This window comes from Camelus dromedarius, chromosome 22 (assembly GCF_036321535.1).
Source record: "Camelus dromedarius isolate mCamDro1 chromosome 22, mCamDro1.pat, whole genome shotgun sequence".
Classification (NCBI taxonomy): domain Eukaryota; kingdom Metazoa; phylum Chordata; class Mammalia; order Artiodactyla; family Camelidae; genus Camelus; species Camelus dromedarius.
Window position 1 is genome coordinate 26,740,111 of NC_087457.1, and position 18,273 is coordinate 26,758,383.

General features: G+C 44.7%; 1 protein-coding gene across 4 annotated transcripts in view; it reads right to left on the bottom strand.

Annotated features, from left to right (window-relative positions):
* STOX2 (storkhead box 2) overlaps nt 1-18,071 on the bottom strand; it is a 173,427-nt gene extending 155,356 nt beyond the window's left edge. For 3 of the 4 annotated variants that reach the window (XM_064477570.1, XM_064477571.1, XM_064477572.1), the window contains exons 1-2: nt 17,789-18,071; nt 17,156-17,596 (exon numbers count right to left, since the gene is read on the bottom strand). In XM_064477570.1, coding sequence (XP_064333640.1) covers nt 17,156-17,519 — 364 coding nt within the window. In that variant the 5' untranslated portion in view covers nt 17,520-17,596; nt 17,789-18,071. The remainder of the gene's footprint in view (nt 1-17,155; nt 17,597-17,788) is intronic. The other variant, XM_064477569.1, reaches the window with a different exon arrangement.
* Nucleotides 18,072-18,273: the final 202 nt, after the last annotated feature.

Genomic DNA, 18,273 nt, shown 5'->3' on the forward strand with positions numbered 1-18,273 from the left:
TTTGCTAAGTTAGGTTCGTAAGTAGATACTTTCAGGTACTCCGCTTTAAAAATCATTATTAAAAACAGGCTATCTTTTGCTTGCATCCTGATTTGAACCCACAAACTATAAAAAATGTTAATGCAACCATCAGAGAAATGTAAACACAAACTGGATGGTTGAGACTGGTTGAGATTAAGGAACAACTGATAATATTTATAAGTGTATGGCACTGCAATTATACTAAAAAAAAAAAAGCCGTCATTTAGAGATATATACGTAAGTATTAACAATGAAATTATATGGAGTCAGATTTGCTGCAAAATAATCCAAGGTGGAGATGGAGGAGCAGGTGGGGATACAGATGAAACAAGACCAGACATGCACTGACAATCACTGAAGCTGCCTAAACAGAAATTCATTACACGGTTCCCTCTATTTCTGCATATGATCAACATTTTTCACATTACTAAAATGGACTTTTTTTTTTCTTATTTAAGTGCTACAGGAGCACAGAGATCACAGCCAGACTTTCTCAGTTCAAATTCTGGCTCTGCTACATGGCAGCTGGGTGACCTTGGGCAAGTCACTTAATCGCTCTGAGCCTCAGTTTCCTCATCTTGTGTTAATAACAGCACCTACCGCAAAGCTTTGTTGGGAAGATTAAATGATAATGTATATGCAATGCTTGGCGTGTCACAAATACTTTCTACATTTGCTGTTACCGTCACCACCACCACCACTACTGCTATGACTACTTGCTGCATTATTACTACTCGTTGGCTTAAATAAGCTCAATGCTGAGAAGAGAGAGGAACCTAAAGCCCAACCTTTGTCTCTTGAGGGTTTTTTGGTCCAGCTGGGGATTCAGGACACATCAGGAAAAGAAGGAGAAAGAACACTGGGGTAAACACATTCTATGTACTAAGCACTAAGCTAAGTCCCTTCCCGTGAATTATCTCACCAAAGCCCGTAGGATAGGTTTTACAGCAGGAAAAGTGGAGGTGAGGGGGATGAAGAGACCTGCCCAGGGTCACGGGGCTGCCTGATTCAAAGCCCTTGCTCCTTCGACAAGCTGGCAGCTAACACGTCACCGTAACTCAGCAGTGCAGGTAACAGAGGCGGTGCAAACTCAAAGAAGGGAAGTCACCCTCCCTCGGCTGGGAGGGCAGGGCAGGAGGCTTCTCAGAAGGAGGAACAGACAGTGATGGGGACAGGAGGTGCTGGGGTCGGGGGAATGGGATGGGCAGCCAAGGTCTGCCTGGGGCTGCAGGAGCACGTGTCCTGAAGGGAACAGGGCTCAGGAAGGGAGAAGTGAGGGGGTGAGGCTAGAGGACGCAGCTGGGGGGGCAGGAGGAGCAGCGGCAGTGAGAATCCAGGGAACTGCAGATTGGGAAGGCAAAAAAAAAAGGCGGGGAGGAGTTGGGACCAAAGCACGATGTCCTATGGTGCCTGGTATCTGCATATCGCGGAAAATGCACAGAATGAATGCCTCCTTGGTTAACATACTGTTATTTTCATAAAAAGTACAATTTTTCCTTTGCTTCCCACTGACGTTTATCTCACAAGTCAAATATAAATAGAGGGCTTTTTTTTAACAGTTTGTCTAGAAGTAAGATTATTTTTTTATGATCACACAATAGCATTTTTGTGGTTGTTTATTTGAGAGCCATGGAAGTTTACCAAGACAGCTGGCTGTTCCATTTAACTCTCCAGAATGCTTTTTCATATCAGAGGTAACTGAAACTTATCTAAGGAAATTACCCAAGGCCCGTGGCCTAGGAAAATAAAACAGGCGTCAATGAAGGTAGAATGTAGGTAAGAAATAATTCACATTAAAATATGGGGAACACTGGGAGGTGGTAAGAATATTTTTATCAGCTCGTGACCCAGGAAAAAAAAAGTAAAGCTTACTATGAGAGTATTCCCACTTGAACTCTCCCATTCTAGCCAGCCCAAATTTACTATACGACTGTTTTAATCCCAAATAATTTTCAAGTAGGTTACAGCTTATGGGACGAAGCTCAATGAAACTGTTACGTAAAACTGTCAAATTACTTGAACGTTTGACTCCTTCTTGCAACTACAAACCACTTCCCCTGGAAAGCGTGGTAGCCGGTTCCACAAAGCACATGGCCAGACACGTCTGCATATCTGGGGAAAAGGCTGAGGCCCGAGGCTGCGTTTGAAGGACAAAGTTGTATTGTTTTATCTTTTTTAATGTACAGTGTTCACCACCTTTTACAATATTTAAAATACGCCAAAGAACAAAAAACCATTGCCCGGGAGTGCTGACAGTCTAGAGGCACAGATGCACAGAGCCAAGAAAACCTGAGGAAACCTGGAGGAATCACAGGAATTGGGGAGGAGGGTTCAGACCTGCTGGAACCATCCACCGGATGGACCTGCACACATCGCTCTGGCTTTGGGGTAAGAGCTGTGATGACGGGCTTTGCTGGAACCATCCTGGGCCATACATCTGGCGACACAATTGGGCAGGAAGGACCAGGGCCGTGCTCATGTTCCAGGTCTGTGAGCCTAAGGAATGGGAGAGGCTGGTGGGAAGGGAAGCCTTTTATTGTACATTTTGCCTCGGACAACCTACTTCTGGACATCCGTGGCCTCCTGATCATAGTTCTAACCAGAAGGAGGACCCCTATTAGATTACTGTAGTTAAATTTATATTGAAAGGAAAAAACTGATAGAATAAGCTTTGAAAAGGACCTGAAGGTCCAGGAGGACCACATGGGCGGGGCAGAAGCATGTGAGCGTGGGAAGGAGGGTGCCCAGGGGCCCGGTGGAGTCCGGCAGATCTGGGCCGCTATCTCAGCACTGCCACTTTTTACCTCCCTGCCAGCAGCTTAGACACTGACCCTCTCTGATTTCTGCCTCTTGAAAATGCAGATAAGAAGAGACTCATCGAATTACCGTGAAGATTAGACATGACAAAGTAGATAAACGGGCTACTTCAGAGTGTAACATGCAGCCAGCGTGCAGTAATCACAGCTTTTTTTCAAGCTCATTCTGAAGCAGCCACGGGTCTGCCGTCTCCGGAAGGGCCCAGGAATCCTTCCTGGCTCCCCGTGACGGGGAGGGACTCTCCCAGGCCATTTTATTACCAGCCCGTGGGTGGCAGACACCCCAGTCCCGAAAGGCTGACAGGACAGGCAGGAAGGAGTCTCAGGGGAGCAGAGTTGAGCGTCCTGGCTGCCCCCGGGCTCTGGCCTTGGTTCTGGGACACTCTGGCTGTGAGACCCAACACAGATTCATCACCGGCCCACACCTCCGTCCCCGCTGAGCGAAGGGCCACTGCGGGGACACACTGAGTCTGGAGCCCTGCCTGGATCCAACTTCCTAAGCTCCAATCTGTGATCAGACCCCCAGCCTGACCACTCACAGACCCCTAGAGTTGGAGCCCAACCTGACAGGGACAAGGATGGGGGTGCTCTGCCCGCTGACCCAGTGATGGAAGTGGAGGGAAGGCTGCTGAGAGGAGCCCAGTGCCCGGCGGCTGCGAGGGGGAGGCACTGGTCACCTCACCAACGTGACCCACCTGCCAACCAACCTCCCCACGGGGTCCCCCGCCAACACCCGTGACATCACAGCAAAGAGCACAAAAACGCGTGAAGCTGCGACCTCTGACCTTTCAAGCCCGGGTTTGGATCCCCCTCAGTTCTCTTCAGTCACAGGTGAAAATACCCAAAAAGCAGCACGATGAGAATTACAACTTGCTGAACACGTGAGCAGCCCGCTGGGCTCCGGCAGGAATATTGCTGGGGTCAGGCTTTTTTGCCCGTACTTTCCACAAAAGCGCTCCTACCTGCTAGCACAGGTTTCCACCTATTAAAGAAGGGAGGAAAATGAAGCCATTATCTGCATTCCGTGAAGGGCCATATGGTTACATGAGGGCACCCAGCCAAGGGAGGGTCCTAACCAAGCCTCTGTGTACAATTCCAAAGCAAAACCACATCGCTACACTTTATTGGATTCGCACCAGGCAAGGAGGGCAGGGCAGTCAACTGAACCGTGAGCAGAAAAAACCCTTTAGCTTCATTGTTTTACCTCTAGTTTTGAGGTTACTTTGAACGTCTAAAAACCACAATTTGGCATCAGTCAAATGTCACTCGCCCAACAGCTTGTTATTCCATCGGCATCCTTTGAAAGCGCGTATGAAAAATTCAGTCCTTTGCAGCATACATCGCCTAATAATACGTTACGTATAAATAAGCAGACTGACTAAAAAAACACACACACAAATAAACAAAAAAGGTTAAAGAATAAGAGGTTACATTTGGATTTTTTTATTTCATGGGATCCTCCAATAGAACAGGGACCTGTCTGAGCACCACAGCTGGTAAATTCTGAGGAGGAATGAGACCCCCTAATCCTGACACCACGCCCAGGCTTCTCATCTGATGAAGGCTTATCTCCATCAGCCCAGCGCGCTGCTGCCCTGGGCATCCCAGAGCCTTTCACAGAGGGCAGAGGGGGTGCTAAGCCACGGACCTCCTTACTGAGTAAGAGCCTAATAATGGGGACAGGTGGTTAAACACACACACACACACACACACACACACACACACACACACACACACAGAAAGTGAGAGGCGTTGGCACAGCCAGGTTATCATGGGCACAGAACAGCATCTTATTAATGACATAAAAATAATCTGGAGTTTTCAGATACTATTCACTGGGCTACAGAACATACCTCAAACACAGAAAAATGAGGGGATTATGCAAAATCATTTTATAGCCACTAATATTGATGGGGGTTTGACTTGAATTCTGATACTTATCATGCCATCATTCGTATTCCCTAGGCCCTCTCAAACTCAGCTGTATTGTACAAGTATTTTCTAGAACATTCACTTACCCTTTCAAAGAGCATCTCTCGGCCACCTTCTTAGCCAGGGGCAGTTCGCAGGGGGGGGTACTCACAGCCCTAAAGCTAGCAACTCAGACGGAGGAAGGACTGTATCTTCCCACTTATGGTTTACCCTGGCAGTATGTTTCAAGCTGTCCCAACCATGCCTCCTTTTGGTAAACATAAAAATCACTGGCTGTCCTTTAGCTTTACTTGAAGTTTGAAAATTAAATATATCAGTGAAAAATATCAAAGGGATGATGTTTTCCCAAAAAAAAGACATTTAGAGTAATCTTGAAATACACATCTTTTTCCTTCATCACATATTATTTTGAAAGAATGCTGAGGGTGCATGCTCACCAAAAGGACAGTGACGGTCATTTCATAATCTAAGGTCCTGCTGCTTTCTTTTCATGGTCAGAAGCAAAGGGAAAAAACAGGCCAGCTGATGTACATGAGTGAAAAGAACAAGGCTGTACCTGGAAAAGCTTGTGTGCTTGTTGTAATGCAAATAAGGAATCACCATAGTGATCTGTAAAGTACGTCCGGCTCCCGAATCAAATTCCTGGTCCAAAACTCCTCTTGGAGTTCTCTTTTCAGCAACATCATTGAGAAAAGAACTCTCACAAATGCGACTGTTCACAAGTGTCAAGAGTAGGCTGCCTGAATGCTGGAGAGGGTGTGGAGAGAAGGGAACTCTCCTAGACCGTTGGCGGAAATATAAATTGTTGCAGCCACTACGAAAAGCAGTATGGAGGGTCCTTAAAAAACTAAAAATAGAACTACCATATGATCCAGCAATCCCACTCCTGGGCTTATATCTGAAAAAGATGAAAACTCTAGTTCCAAAAGATACATGCACTCCAGTGTTCACAGTGGCACTGTTTACATTAGCCAGGACATGGAAGCAACTCAGGTGCCCATCAACAGATTATATATATACAATGGAATATTACTCAGCCACAAAAAAAGAATGAAATATTGTCACTTGCAGCAACATGGATACACCTAGAGATTATCATACTAAGTAAGTCAGTCAGAGAAAGACAAATATTATATGATATCACTTATATCTGGAATCTAAAAATAACACAAATGAATTCATATACAAAACAGAAACAGACTCACATAGAAAACAAACTTACGGTTATCAAAAGGGAAAGGGGAGGGGGGATAAATTAGGAGTATGGGATTAACAGATATACATACTATACAGAAAATAGATAAACAGCAAGGATTTACGTATAGCACAGGGCACTATATTCAATATCTTGTAATAACCTATAATGGAATATAATCTGGAAAAAAAATGTATATACATAAAAGAGTAGATTGCCTGATTTCACCCAGCGGACAGACTGAATGTGATACAACTTAAAAATCACTTACAGGAAGCCTTGAGAGTGTTGTCAAATTTTAAAAATAAAGAGGTGGCTTTAATTTTTTTTAATTAGCTATAAATCTATGAACTATAATGTTGGTCTTTACCCTTTGAAATATCGATTTCTGTGCACTCAGAGTTTCCATTTTTTTTTCTACCAAATATGCAATGCTCCAAATGAAAACTGTTCGTATGTGCAAAGAAGTTGGTCTTTTCCCTGGAGTTTCCAAAATAAGAGTGTTTTACTCACAAACCTAGCAAGCACATTTCCCTTCCTCCGATCACCCATCGAAGGATAAACTCTGTAATCAGCATCCAAAGGTTTACCAAGCAAGGCACGTCCTTTGGTATTTAGCAGTCTTTCGGACACGATTAACCACCGAGTTAGTAAGGACTGAGGTCTTCCCCTAGATTACGGAGCAGTTCTGGAAGCCAGTGTCTCCTAAGTCAGCCCCAAAACAGTCGGAGGATGCTCTCTGCTGACTCAGTTCACTAGCATTCAAGAACACAGACATCATTTCAAAGCTTTCGTGGTGGGTGGCCTCCTATCTTAAGAAAACTGCAGAGTCCTTTTCTGCACTTTAGGATAACCACATACAACTTGTCTGAAGTCGACATCTTCCCCCGTCCTCCTAAAAAAATAGGAACTTTTCAGCAACACTTCTACTTTATTTCAGATTCCGAACTGTTATTCCTGCCTTGGGTGACCCGACATGGAAACTTGCAGTGACCTGATTTAAGAGTTCCTGTGTTAACCTCCCCACACTCATGTCACATGGTCGCACATTAACAATAAAGTCCATTATTTCCAATTATGATCTCATTTCACACCCTTTCCTCTCAACTACGAGAAAAAGAACTCTTTTCCCCTTCCTTGACAACAAAAATATTCAGTGATTGTAGTTTCCTCTCTTGCTGTCAAAGAGCTAAAAAGACCATTTCTCTGTGGCTTTTCTCAATTATCCAATTTCTTTACTTTATTTATAATAAATAACATGCCACCAGACTTATTTTTAAAAATCTGTACTCCAAGCCTTATTTTCTAAAGCAATGTTGTAACTCGAACAAATTGAATATAGGCTGTTAACTGTAACCATCATTCGATCGATAGATTTTGTAATATTTTGCTAAAATTAGCCTCTTTTGGATATAATTCCATTTCTCCCACTCTCAGAATGGACTTTTTAAAAGAAATAACATATAACTGGGCTGAGCTCAGTTTCCTCAACTACAAAATGGGCACACTGAGAGGCACTCATAAAAGTTAAGTAAGAAAATGCACTTGGCATTGTGCCCAAAATATAGTAATTATTCAGTTCATGGTAATTATTTTCCATAAAATATTTGACATAAAATAATTACTATGTCCCAAGAATAACAATGTTATTCTTTCCCATTTTTCCTTATGTACCTAGTTTGAGATTTTGTCTTGATTTGAATTGCTAAGAAATATTACATATGCTTTCAAGTAACATTATCTGTCATAAGCATTTTTCCATGTTGCTTTGTACACTTTATAGACATTTTAATGGCTATATAGCATTCCATCTAGTATACAGAACCATATTTACCTGATTATTTCCTACCCATGGTTTTTAGGTTATTTGCAATCTTTCTTAAAAATTTCTTTAAAATTATGTAATGAATAGTTTCCTATATATAGTTGTCTGTAATTCTGGATTACTCCCTTAGATGTGGTCCTAAAAAAAGCTAGAATTAGTACATCAAACTACATGAATGTTTAGAAGGCTTTTTCATACATATTTTCAAGATGCTTTCCAAAAAAAATTTTTTTTTCAATTTACAATACCATCGGCCACATATTAAGATAGCAGATTTATCTCATCATTACCAGCACGGAGCAGTTTTTTCCCCCAATGTTAAAATGTGTAAAACAGTAAACTGAGGCACACTAAATATTTAAGTTTATCTGAGCAAACAATTCCAATCAGGCACTGCCAAAACCAAAAAGTGGCTGTGGGACTTTCTGATGGGGGGCTAGAGTAGAGGTATTTATAGAGAAGACAGGGACGCAAAGCAATTCTTTATTTGGCTGTAACTTAAATGTTTGCTTTATGGGAGAAAATTTAGTCATTCAGCTGTTACGAATAGTTACTCTTGAGTTTCATTTTCTTAGATTTCAGAAAATCTAGTCAACTGTTTATGAAGTTGTTCTTGAGTTTCATTTTCTCAGATTCAAGAAAAATCTAGTTGACTCTGGATTCAGTTTGCTTACATAAGCTACCAAAGACACTACAGCTGCCCCAGCCTAACGGCCTCCTTGTCTAACTACTTTAGCAAAGGTAGTTTAGAAACGACCGCCAGCAGCCAGTTAGCATTAACTCCACTTTAAGTATACTTATGCTATACTTACAAACCCACATCACCTAGGGAATTGGATCAGGACACGTAAACTGAAGTTTATAGTCTCCACCCTCAAAGAAATTACAGTCTAATGGGAAAGACACACTCAGAGTGAACTGCTAATACAAGCAAGTTGAATATAAACACGTTATTTTAAAATAGGTGATCATATAAATGGTAATCATTCTCAACTTTTGTAGCTTGAGAAGGCAGTATCTTAACTGAAATGCCTGGATAATTGTTTTGGCATGAGGACAAAGTCAGCACAATGACCTATCTACTTGGAAAATTAAATACATTAGCAGTATCACAAAGGACCATATTCACTCAGTCAAGTCCACATGCCTAAGTGCTCAGAACCTTTGAGTACACAGGGTCAGGGCTCCGAGAAAATTACTCACATTCCCTCCCTTTGCACAATTGTGTGCACTCTAAATCCCTCTCCTTGAAAGGAAAAGCATTTGTTGAACAGATCACATGCTTGACCCTCAGGCGGGCCAGTTCAGATTTACCTTCTTACAGTCATTGAAATGATGGGAACTCACCAGTTCACATCCAACTGCTCTTCAGAAATAACTTGAGTTTATATTCTGTTAGCATTTAACTGACTCCTCCCTCCTCTCCTAATAAATTTCTAGAACTTTTAATGGGAGAGGAGAAGAGAAAAAAAATCACTTAAAAATAATGTGAGAAATCAATGACAGTGATTTCTTTAAAATTCACAATTTCTACAGGAAAAAAGGGAGAAAGAAACTTCTCCAAGACAATTACTGGACCAAAAAGAAATCAAAATACTACTTATAGACTGCTTAAACGATCACAACAGTAAAAATATTATGTATTAAGGCTTATAGGATATAGCCAAAGCTGTACTCAAAAGCAATTTGATAGCCTTAAGGACTTTGTATTTTAACAATCACACATGTACTGTATAAGCCATATTACCCAATATATTCATTCCTAGAATCTGTATCTTTGTTGCTAATTTTTTAAAAAAGGAAAACTTCCTTTGGCACCATAACCAAAAGTAATTGAAATACACACTACCACACCAAATTAATTTTTAAATTACAAAAATTCAAGAGGAATCATTCTTTCTTCCCTAAGATTCTTAATGTTAACTTTTTTATGCAGAAGATAAAATACTTGATGAGGAAAATAGAAATACTGAACTAGGAGAAGCAAAGACTTCAAATTAGAGTCAGTAAAATAAAGCTGATAATTTGCTTCCTCAAAGAACTTGAAAACGTGAATGACATTTAATTCTAGAACCTCAAAAAGACAGAAAAACAAAACACCGTGAAGAACAATGTGATGAATGTGCCTTTTAGCACCATATCCCGTTTTATCATTAAAATGATTTTCTCAATACACTTTTCACTGCCGTCTTATTTTTCTAAAAAGAATACTCAGTTGGTAGCAAACCTGTTATCATTAATTACTTTCCAGGGTTCCTGTTTGGCCACCTTTGCATATACATTCAGGCACAGCCACCATCCTGCAACCATCTGCTGATGCTGCATTTTAAATATTAATACCACAGTATTCTTTAACACTTTGCTTCATTTATTTGGTGAGACAGAGCTGTGTGTTTTAAGCAAGTTTCATAAATCATTACACAAATATAGTCTGCTATATCTGACATTCAGAAGAAATTACGGTACAAGAAAAAAAATTATCAATGACAGAAAACAAGGCCAAAATCTTTGTCCAGCAGAAATGACAAGCAGTTTTAAAAGGGTTAACAGCTCGAACTCTGGAGTCAGATTGCTGGGTTGAAATCTCAGATCTCTTGCTCATGCACAGTTACTCTCTGAACCTCAGTTTCCTCTTCTATAGAATGGAAGGAATGTTAGCACTACTTCTGTAAGGATTAAATGAGACAATATATTAAAGTGCTTAGAACGATTCCTGACGCACAGTGAACATTAATAAAAGTTCATTCTTCTGCCTACTCTTCCTACTCCACCCACCCCTTCCTGCAACTCTGAAGTAGAGTCAGTAAACATTTAATCATATGAAGGAGCATATGGCATAAAGATTGTCCTCCAGAATCTTCCTTCCTTCTTCAGTATAAGAGGAAAGGTTCAAGATACAGGGAAGAGTGGAAGAAAGATGCTGGAGTAACCAGCATTCTCTGGCAGATTCAGAGACAGGGTTTCGATATTAGTGCTTCACAGTTTACTAACTTAAAGCCTTTTTTTTTTTTTTTAACAAATTAATAGCCAGACTCTGATGAAAGGAAAGTGGTCAATCTAGACAAATTACACCGGTCACAAAGTCCCCCATAACAACAACAACAAAAAAGAATCATTCAAGTCTTGTGTGATTCTATATTAACTCCAAAGTCAGCAGGCGTTCCAAGTCTTCCCAAGCTTAGCAAGACCAAAACAGAATGAACCAAGGTGGGAAGGATCAGCCATCAGAACAGGGAGGGCAGGAAGTTACCTTGGAGGGAAAAAGTTTGAGGATCTGGGGAAATGGTGACAATATAATGAGATTGCGGCATACACGTGACTACTATCAGTGGGATGAAGAACTGGACCGACTTTCTTTCCAGAAAGATGGTAGTGTTCGCTGAACTGTGTCATCCTTTCACCTCCTTGGGAGGAGCCCAGAAGTATCTGGGGTTTTGGCCAGAAGCAGAGATAAAGAAGCTTACGTGAACTATCCAGAGTGGACAGCTCTTTTCACACCATGGGGAAACCCTCGACTGCAGGACCATAAACCAGATCCTGGAACGTGCCTCCCAACCTCAGCAAGATGGGCAGAAAAAATGCAGAGAGCTCAGCGCCGACCCCCAACCCTGTCAGATGGGTACATAAAACTTCCCAGAAGAGGACCTGATTCACGGTAAGCCTCTTTCCAACCTGAAACCATCCTGCACCTCACATAAACCAGACCATTTCCACGTGGTCCCTGCGCCCCCTATTTCTCTCCTCCTGCCCTCCCCTTGCCATCTGTCAGTGTCAGAGACCTCACACACCTTCTGTTTCACACACGCTCCATCCCACCTGGCCCAGGCGCAGTCTCCCAGCTCAACTGGCACCCTAAACTGTTGGGAGGGTGTGTATACTGGGGGCTGGGAAGGAAATTTTGCTCAGGACAGCCTGAACTTGAATCCTACCTGCATGACAACAAAACAAATAAGCAAACCAAAGTCATACTGCCTGGGTCCAGATCCCAGCTCACTTACTAACTAGGTGTCCTTGGAGAAGTGCGTCATTCTGTTCTTCAGTTTCTCCATTTGTAAAATGGGTAAAATATCGATATCCAAACAGTCATAAAGGTTAGTCAACAAAAATAAAGCACTTAGAAAATAATAAACCATCAATCAATGTCAGCTCTTAGCTCACATTTCCCCGACCCTCTCTCCCTCTTTAGAGCGCTTGAAAGTCTCTGAAATTTTTACTTCTTCACTTCATTTTTGAAATGTCTGTTGTCCCTCTAGAACGGACCCTCCCAAAGTACAAGGACTGTACTTGTTCTTCACTTCAGTCCCCAGAACAAATCTTAGAAATTGGAAGTTTCTCCAGTTACTGAGTGATTCAGTATCTCTAATTCCAAAAGCTTTATAACCCTCGTTAAGGAATCCCAGTCATGCGTCTGTGAATATTATTCACTACTAAGTTGACTTAAACAAATCAACTTTGGGTGGGAGGTATACAATACACACATCTTTTTGGAGTAGACATTTTTAAAACAATTCTGCCTTAAATATTTACTGCTTGGAGAAACCACTTTAAGAGAGCAACTCTTTGTGGGAAAACCAATAAAAATTTTGGAATAGAGTAAAATTTTCATGCCCATATGTTCTAAACAATTTTTTTTTACTGAAATATAGTTGACGTACAATATTATGTGAGTTTTAGGGTGTTACAGGTAAGCAATCTTACGAAGTAAAATGTAAGTTCTGATCTAAAGTGGAAAAAGCGTATTTGGCCCTAACATTTTTAACATCTAAGGATAAACTGAGAAAGCATAAAGAGCCACTGGAGGGGACAGACACTGAGCATGCTCCCTGAGGTGTGAAGTTAGGAGATCCTACGGAGCGTGTGGGGTCTCTCCCTGGCACTGCTCACGCTCTTGCCCAGCTGGGAAAGCTCTCTTTTCTGAATGAACCCCTGGCACCGAGTGTCTGCACAAGGCTTAACTCGAGCCCCTCATCTTGGAACCTCTCTCCAGCCCATCAGGCAGAAGTAACTGCTCCTGGCTCCCTGTCCTCAAAGCCCTCCTCATACGCTCTGTTCTGGTGTCTGCATCTCAAAAAGACCACGTTCCTCATCCATCTTTGTCCTCTCGGGATCTCGGGAGTGACACAGAGACAGGCACTAGCGGGCGCTCAATGAACATGCATGGGGTTTCGTTTGGTGTTTACAGAATATACAGCACAATTTTAAAACATTCCTGGTTTCCAGCACACACATCCCTTTTGAGGGTCTTGGACATCAAAAGGCTGAACTTTTTTTTTCCCCATACCCAGAGTAGGTTATTTTTAAGTAGTGGATTTGAATAGTCTAGCAGGTCATTTTTTTTATTATTGAAGTTTGTTGATTTACAATGTTGTGTTAGCTTCTGGTGTACAGCATAATGATTCAGTTGTACATTTATATATAGATTCTGTTTCATATCCTTTTGCATTATAGGTTATTATGAGATTATAGGTTATTATAACATACTGAATGTAGTTCCCTGTGCTATTCAGTAGGACCTTGTTGTTTATCTATTTTATATATAGTAGTTAGTACCTGCAAATCTCGAACTCCTAATTCATCCCTTCCTCCCTTTCCCCTTTGGTACCCATAAATTTGTTTTGTGTGTCTGTGATTCTGTTTTGTAAATAAGTCCATTTGTGTCATTTTTCTAGATTTCACAAAAGTGATATCATATGATATTTGTCTTTCTCTTTCTGACTTACTTCACTTAGTGTGATAATTTCATGGGGTCCCCCCATGCTGCTACAAATGGCATTATAGCAGATCATTTCTAAGTAAGTGGATTTGAATATTTCAAATCAAAACTACTTTTCCTTTGAGTTGCTTCATTCCCTGCTTCTTGCTGAATCCATAATCATCTCCTCATTGTCCAACCCCAACCTGAAATGTGTGTGGTTACAACTACATGCTTTTGGAATTAGAGGCAAAGGTAACGTGGAACTTCTGGCAACTTCAATACGTGTGTTTCAAGTTACAAAACACCAACTCGTTTCCAATCCTGCTGTGAAAGTGTAGGCTGGTCTCAACTGCAGTGGAGCACAACCAGCAAAGGGGGCCTGGGCAGACCTCTGCTCCATCCCTCTCTGCACTCTGGGCTGGGTTAGCAGGGCGCGGCGCGCGCGCACACACACACACACACACACACACACCCCAGGAGAATAGAACTGGAGATGGAGCAAAGCCACTCCTCTCCTTCCCTCACTGAGAAGATCTAACGGGACAATTTTATTACCACTCTGTATGGTGGACTCTCAGAAACCACCTGGAAAACAAGCAAATTTTGTGAATAATTATTTACCATAAGAATAAAATTTAAACTGGCATTTGCCTGCCAGTTATTTAAGAGGATTATTGGTGTCTGATGAATTTAATTCTAGTTCAACGAATGGAAATATGACGCCTTCCGTAATGCTCATCTATGTGTCTGGTTTTGTGGCCATTTCACACTCATGAAATAATAAGCTAAAAATCACAAAACCACATAAAAGTCCCTGATCATAGAGGTAGTTCAACTGGAAGTTACCCTGCAAGAAATTCATTACTAATAATAAAGAACCAAAGATAGTGATCGACTCCTGCTTCTGTATATAAATTGCACAGAGTCAAAGGATTCCTGTGATAATGGCTCACTCTTTTCTCTGACTGTACCTTCAGGGTTTGAGCTTTGTTTCTTGTATTTTTGAGGGTGTGAACTTGCCCACACACATATTGTGACTCAGAATAAAAGGCTGTGATCCTGTCATCAGGGGCTCCCAGACTGTGGAGACTCAAAGCTCAATAGAAGGTCTTGCAACAAAAAATTAGGAAGCCTTGCATCAAACGCTGAGGTTCCCTGAGAGAATTTTTGTAGCAGATAAACCATCGCAAACAATTCAGCATTTTAACATCATTACCGAAGCAAAACTGGAATTCTAGGAGAGATGCTGACCCCCCCACGGCACTTCAAAAGAAAGTTACCACTTGGACCCCAGAAGGCACGACGCCTGCTCCTTTATCTGATGCCTCGTTTCAGGAGGTAGCCCCTTTACCTGCCATCGTAGTACTGAGTGAAGGGCCAAGCTGAGCAATGCAGCTGCTCCACCCACAGCTGGAGACCGCTCGGGCTACCAGGCCAGATCGGGGCAGTAGTCAATCAACTACAGCAATCTGGAACCCAAACTGCCAAAATAGTTCTCTTCGGTTAATATGACAGATCACCAATTCCTACAAGCTCACAAATTCTGCTACAGTTAAGAAATATGGAATGAAATGCTATTAATGTAAGTCTGGGATTTCACATGGTGGAGGAGATCTATAGATGAAACAAGACTGGCCTTGGGCTGATACATTTGAAGTTGGTTGATGGGTTTATGGGGACTCAACCTAATATTTTTGATTATACAGTAGACCCTCCCCTGATCCGTGGTTTTGCTTCCGCAGTTTCGGTTACCCCACAGTCAACTAAGGCCCAGAAATATTCAATGGAAAATTTCAGAAATAAACAATAATTAAATTGGGTGCCATTCTAAGTAGCTTGATGAACGCTCTCCCCATCCCACCCCACCCCAGGATGTGAATCATCCCTCTGCCCGGTGAGTCCATGCTGCAGAGGTTACCTGCTGGTCCGTAAGTCACTTAGTAGCCACCCTGCCAGCACCAGTTCGACTGTGGTCAAGTAACCATCACTTTACTTAACAAAGGCCCCAAAGCTCAAGAGTAAAGATGCTACCAATTCGGATATCCTCTTACTGTACCTAATTTTTAAATTAAACTTTATCATAGGCCTGTAGGTATACGGGGTGGGGGGGAGGGGCGGGGGGAGTATATATAGGGTCTATCTGAGGGTTCAGGCATCCACTCCGGATCTTGGACCAGTATCCTTGCAAAGAAGGGGGAGGAGGGACCACTGTGTAACTTCTGTATATTGTTTTAAATTTTTCAAAATAAAATGTAAAAAATAAGTATGAAGTCAAGTTTAAAAGAAAACCGTGAAAATGCAATCTCTACTTGCATAAAAAGGACTACATACAGTCTTCCTAGTGTGTCACAGCTACAGTCCTGAGAGATCAAGTCTCAGAGACGTTAATCTTGGCCCTTTACTAAGGCAGCTTAATTACAGGGATTCCACCGAGGTTTTCTGCTAACGTCAAAAAAAGAAAGTGACGGCACCTTTTGAAATGCAGCACAGGTTACAAAACACACAAGATGCAAGCTTTACTAGTTTCTTGTCTACTCAATGCAAGGGAAGTTTTGTCAAGATTTCTGCTATGCAAAAATAGACAAACACAACAAAACAAAAAATGGCTATAAATTTGCCATACGGCATAGAGGAAAAGGCACATTAGCAGGTAAAAGCTACTCTTCAGAAGGTAGCGTAGCAACACTGGCTAATGAAAAAAGGCGGCTTTAGTCTTTTTAGCGTTTGAACTTTTGACCTCCTCCCAAAATGTCACGAAGGAATTTCTAAACCGTGGGACTAGAAAGAACGCTTTCTTTCTTGAAATCGTTTCATAAAACGTTACTATTTACTATACACGCTTTGAGCCCAAAGTACAAAACTAAAAAGTATAGTCTAAAACAGATGCCAACTGGGTTTAGAAAAACATATATAAGTAATGGGAAAAAATAGGTCGAGACAACATTGGAAGTGCGGCAGCGCATATCACCTTCCGAGCTCTCTTCCCCGATGCTGTCTTCTCTTTTGTTGAGGATCAGACTTTCCTGACCTCCTCGTGTCCCCTCTTGCTTTCAAACTCAACAAAATGACTTGAAGGAAGATGTCCTGGAGGCAAGACTTTTAAAACGAAATCTACAGCCCGGTCATGCACGGAAATGCCGGCGCTTAACAGTCAACCCACACCGGGGGGGGCTCGCGTCGCCCGCGGCAAACGCGGCCGGGGGTGGCGCGGAGGGGACGCGTCCCCATCCAGGGGAAGGACGCACCTGGCCGGCCCGCCGCGCCCTGAAGCTACCTGAGCGCTCTCTCTCGACTTCTCCCGCGTCCGCACACGCTCCCCGGGCCCGAGCCGCGCGCAGAGGGTCAGACTCGCAGCCCCGGAGCGGCCGCGGACCCGCCGAGCCGCCCGCGCCACCGCGCCGCCGCCCACCTGGCCGGCCTCAGGCACCGCCCCGCCGGTGCCGCCAGGGAGGATCCCGCCGGCCGGAGGCGGCGTGCGCGCAAAAGTACAAATCCGCGGTTTAGGTGCCAGGAAGCTCCCCAATCCCGCGCTCGCCCAGGCCGCCGGCCCCTCCCCCGGCCGGGAGCGGGGGTGGAGGGGGGCGCGGGCGCCCGGGGGAGCGGGGCCTGTGCGGGGCTCGGACCCGGCGGGGAGGGGGTCCCGCGGCGCGACGGGACGGGACCGGACTCACCGAGGCAGCGGATGTGGAAGCCCGAGGGCGGCCGCAGTGCCCGGCGCGACCAGCCCTCCCGCAGCGCCTCCAGATGCTCCTCCTTGCCCTGGATCAGCAGGACCTGCTCGTCGATCCAGCCCAGGAAGAAAGTCTCGGCCACCGCGGCCGTGACCTTCTTGTTCCAGAAGTGCTGCATGTTCTCGGCTTTGAAGTCGGCGAAGATCTCGTAGCCGATGTGGTGCCGGGCGAGCTGCCGCGGCTGGGCCGGGGGCGCGGGCTGCGAGGCCTCGGACCTCTCCCCCGCCGCCCCCTCGGCCGGGCCCAGGACGATGGCCAGAGAGTGAGGCGCGATCTGCAGAAACTTCTCCATCTTCCGAGGCATCCGGCGCCCGCCACGAGACCCCGCTTCACCGCAGCCTCGGCCGCCCGCGGCTCCCGGGACCAGCCGCGCGAACGGCGCTGCGGGACAAGAGCGGAGCGTTAGTGCCCCCACCCCCGGCCGGCTGCGCGCCCCCCCACGCCCTGCGCCCCGACGCCGGGGACGCCCCGCGCAGCCCCTGGGTGCAGCCCGCGGGCGGGCGCAGCGGGTCGCCGCGCGGGGAAGGGGAGGGCGTGCGGAGCCCGCTCAGGCCGCGGGCCGGCGCGCGTTACCTGCAGCTCCGGGCCACCCTCCCGGCACCGCTCATTTTCCGCCGCGGCACCCTCGCCTCCCTCAGCGCCCGGCGGCCCCGGCGGGGGGCGGAGACGCGGGAGGAGGCGGGCAGTTCGCGCCGAGTCCGGGGAGCTCTCCAGGCTGGACTCCGCCGGAAGAATCCCCAGGAGTTCCCTGCAGGAGGTGGTCGGGGGTGTGCGTTTTGGTGGCGGGGCCTGGGACGCTGGGCGACACTTGGAAGGCACCGCTTCCTGACCTGTGAGTGTCGCTCCTCCCCACGCTCCACCCCGCCCCCACCTCCCACCTCCCGCTGGAACAAGTGGCTTCGCTGACTGGTTGATGTGCCCTTGGAAGTGGCTTTTTAAAAAACTTAGTCAACCACGAAAAATTGTCATCAGTCCCTCCTCCCAGACTCTAGTGGAACTCTCCTCCCACAGCTCCATCGTGTACTGTGGGCCTGCGACGGAGGACACCCAGCAGTCCC